This window comes from Corticium candelabrum, chromosome 6 (genome assembly GCF_963422355.1).
Source record: "Corticium candelabrum chromosome 6, ooCorCand1.1, whole genome shotgun sequence".
In the NCBI taxonomy this organism is placed as follows: domain Eukaryota; kingdom Metazoa; phylum Porifera; class Homoscleromorpha; order Homosclerophorida; family Plakinidae; genus Corticium; species Corticium candelabrum.
In genome coordinates, this window is record NC_085090.1 from 7,400,818 (window position 1) to 7,403,317 (window position 2,500).

A 2,500-nucleotide genomic window follows, 5' to 3' on the forward strand; every position below is an offset into this window, starting at 1 on the left:
CCCAATTTCCATAGCAACGAGCGGTGGCATCGTTTCCTTCACACCATCAAGTCCAGTTGTAGTCCCCACAGCCGTCTCAGTCTCGGTCATCATTGCCACAGAGGCCATAGAATCACTGACATTACTCTCATCATCCATCGGCTCATCCGTTGGCAACGTTTTGCTACTATCATCTCCAGTTTTGATGCCTGTTGTCAGCTGTGGCTCGGCCGTTTGTAGATTAGCGTCCCTGGGCTCACTGCTGGTTTCAACTTCCATAGCATCCTCTCCCAGCGTCTTTTCCTCCAATTCATCCTGTCTCTCATCTGTACATAAACGTGGCTCTGCTTCTGAGTCAGACTTATCCTGCTCACTGGCAGTGGCATTGCTCTTCGTATTCATGACATCGTCTCCTGCCATCGTTTCCATCTTATCATCTCCATTGTCAACACCCACTTTCGGCTCCGGTTCACTCTCTTTGGGCTCAACGGTATCCAACTTGCTGCTAATGCTCTCAACATTCATAGTATTGTCTACAGGCTTAGTTTCCTTGACATCGCTGTGTCCAGTTTCTGTCCCTAAACGTGGCTCTGGTTCAGACGTTTGCCTGTCGGTACCCTCACTGGTGTTACTATCCATATCTACTGTCTCATTGACAACAGTCTCCTCTTTTCTTTCAATCTCTGATGAAGTCTCTGACTCGACGTTTCCGGGTTCAGTGGTTGTTGCCTCGTGGTCCTCGCTATCACGTGCATGACCATCAGTAGCCTTCATTTCTCTACCATCTTCCGCCTCAATGTTGACAACTGAGACATTTGTTTTCTCATCACTTCGATTGTGATCATCTGTTGCAGCTTCAACTGCAGCATCTGTCTCCATAAGTCTCTCCCCGTCTTGTGTAGCTTCACTATTTGACGTCGTATCATCATTGAGGCTGCGTCCTGTGACGTCAGATGTCGACATCCGGGTGGGGTCACACAAAGTGGGCGTGTCCGACTGTACGCTGGGCGCACACTCTGTCTCCAAACCTGTCCCAGTCGCCTTCGCTACACCGTCGAAAGCACTTTTCTCAGAGTCCATTTTTAGTCACCCTTTACTGCCGGCTAGAACGAGTAATAATTTATCCGACACCTTTTCAGGTGACAGAACAAGTCAGACAGTCGACACAAACGTAAACGAAGTGTAGGATGATAATAGAACTATCAGACTCTTCTGTCTTCTGTCAATCTTGACTCAAAGGTAAATCCAAAGGAAACCGCTGCTATGTCGATAGCGAAAACGGAAAAGCTACGCCCCTTTAATGTAAAGCGCGCTAACCAAATTTGATGCAAGAATTTAATAACGTAGAGCGCGCTAAATGAATGAAAGAAAGACACGCCCACTTTAATGTAAAGCGCGTTACGCATATTTTAATAATCAAGTCTATTTCTATATTGTATTTCTAGATTTCGAGTAACTAAAGATCCCGAATGCATGAAACGTGCTTGACTACCTAGATAATACAGAGTTTAGGAATTGAAAATTTTATCTCCAATTACTAATAAACAACGTGTCTGTTGTTTTCAGCACTAAATTTCTCTCCCAAATTTCGAGCAATTGCGCACTCGAACGAGACGTGCATGCGCAGACCACCTACAAACCAAATTACCAATCTCGAAGCACATTGTCCTCTCGGAAAAGCTACGCCCCTTTACGTAAAGCGCGCTAGCTGAATTAAGTATTTGTGCACTAGAGCGCGCTAACTGAACGAACGTGGTTGCGAATGGCGAGTAGGCGTGCCCACTAAAAATGTAAAGCGCGTTACGCAACTTTTGTAATCAAGTATTACTATACTATATTTGATGATTTCGATAGCTAATTGTGCTTGACTGGCTAGATATTAATTAAACAATCTAAGAGCTGAAATCTCCAATTACTACACACGTCCGTTGTTTTCAGCACTAAATTTCTCTTCCTAAATTCGAGCAATTGCGCGCTCGAACGAGACGTGCATGCACAGTACATCTACAGACCAATCGCAAACTACATTGTCCTCTCTCAAATCACATCACCTTGCATCAACGGGAGGCGACAAGAATTACTGATTATTTTTCAGTATTTCCCGCGGTCTTCTGGGCGGCCATCTTCACCACGTCCGACACTTTAAATCCCAAATCGAGATCCACACCCGACAGCGACTGCGAATCCGCCTCATCGGGGACGGCGGTCAGCGCCGCATCCTTCTCCTTCGCCGCCTGCAGCGCAGCCGAATCCATTCCCGCTCCAAAGAGCTTCCACACGCCGTCGGGCATCGCGCCGACGGGAATCTGCGGCACGGAGCGGAGGTCGGCGGCGCTGAGTGCGCCGCTGGTGATGGCCGCACTCAGTATGTACGCCCGGTGATGATTGGGAGCCTCGTAGCGGATTTTGACGTCCCCGGGAAGATTTTCGTTGTCGTGAAGATTAGCCGGAGAGAGACCGCCAGCGAGCTGAATGTCCGAGTCCACTCGACTCCTCATGGGCATTACATCATCGGCAAACA

The 2,500-nt window shown here is 47.6% G+C and overlaps 2 protein-coding genes across 2 annotated transcripts in view; both read right to left on the minus strand.

Annotated features, from left to right (window-relative positions):
* Window positions 1-1,262, minus strand: part of LOC134181635 (enolase-phosphatase E1-like) — a 7,080-nt gene extending 5,818 nt beyond the window's left edge. Inside the window, exon 1 of the mRNA XM_062648902.1 lies at window positions 1-1,262. This exon is cut by the window's left edge and continues 676 nt beyond it. Within this exon, the coding sequence (XP_062504886.1) occupies window positions 1-1,059 (1,059 nt within the window). The 5' untranslated portion in view covers window positions 1,060-1,262.
* A 567-nt stretch (window positions 1,263-1,829) lies between these two features.
* The window catches only part of LOC134181399 (uncharacterized), a 4,685-nt gene continuing 4,014 nt past the window's right edge, over window positions 1,830-2,500 (minus strand). The window contains exon 5 of the mRNA XM_062648671.1: window positions 1,830-2,500. This exon is cut by the window's right edge and continues 1,173 nt beyond it. Within this exon, the coding sequence (XP_062504655.1) occupies window positions 2,064-2,500 (437 nt within the window). The 3' untranslated portion in view covers window positions 1,830-2,063.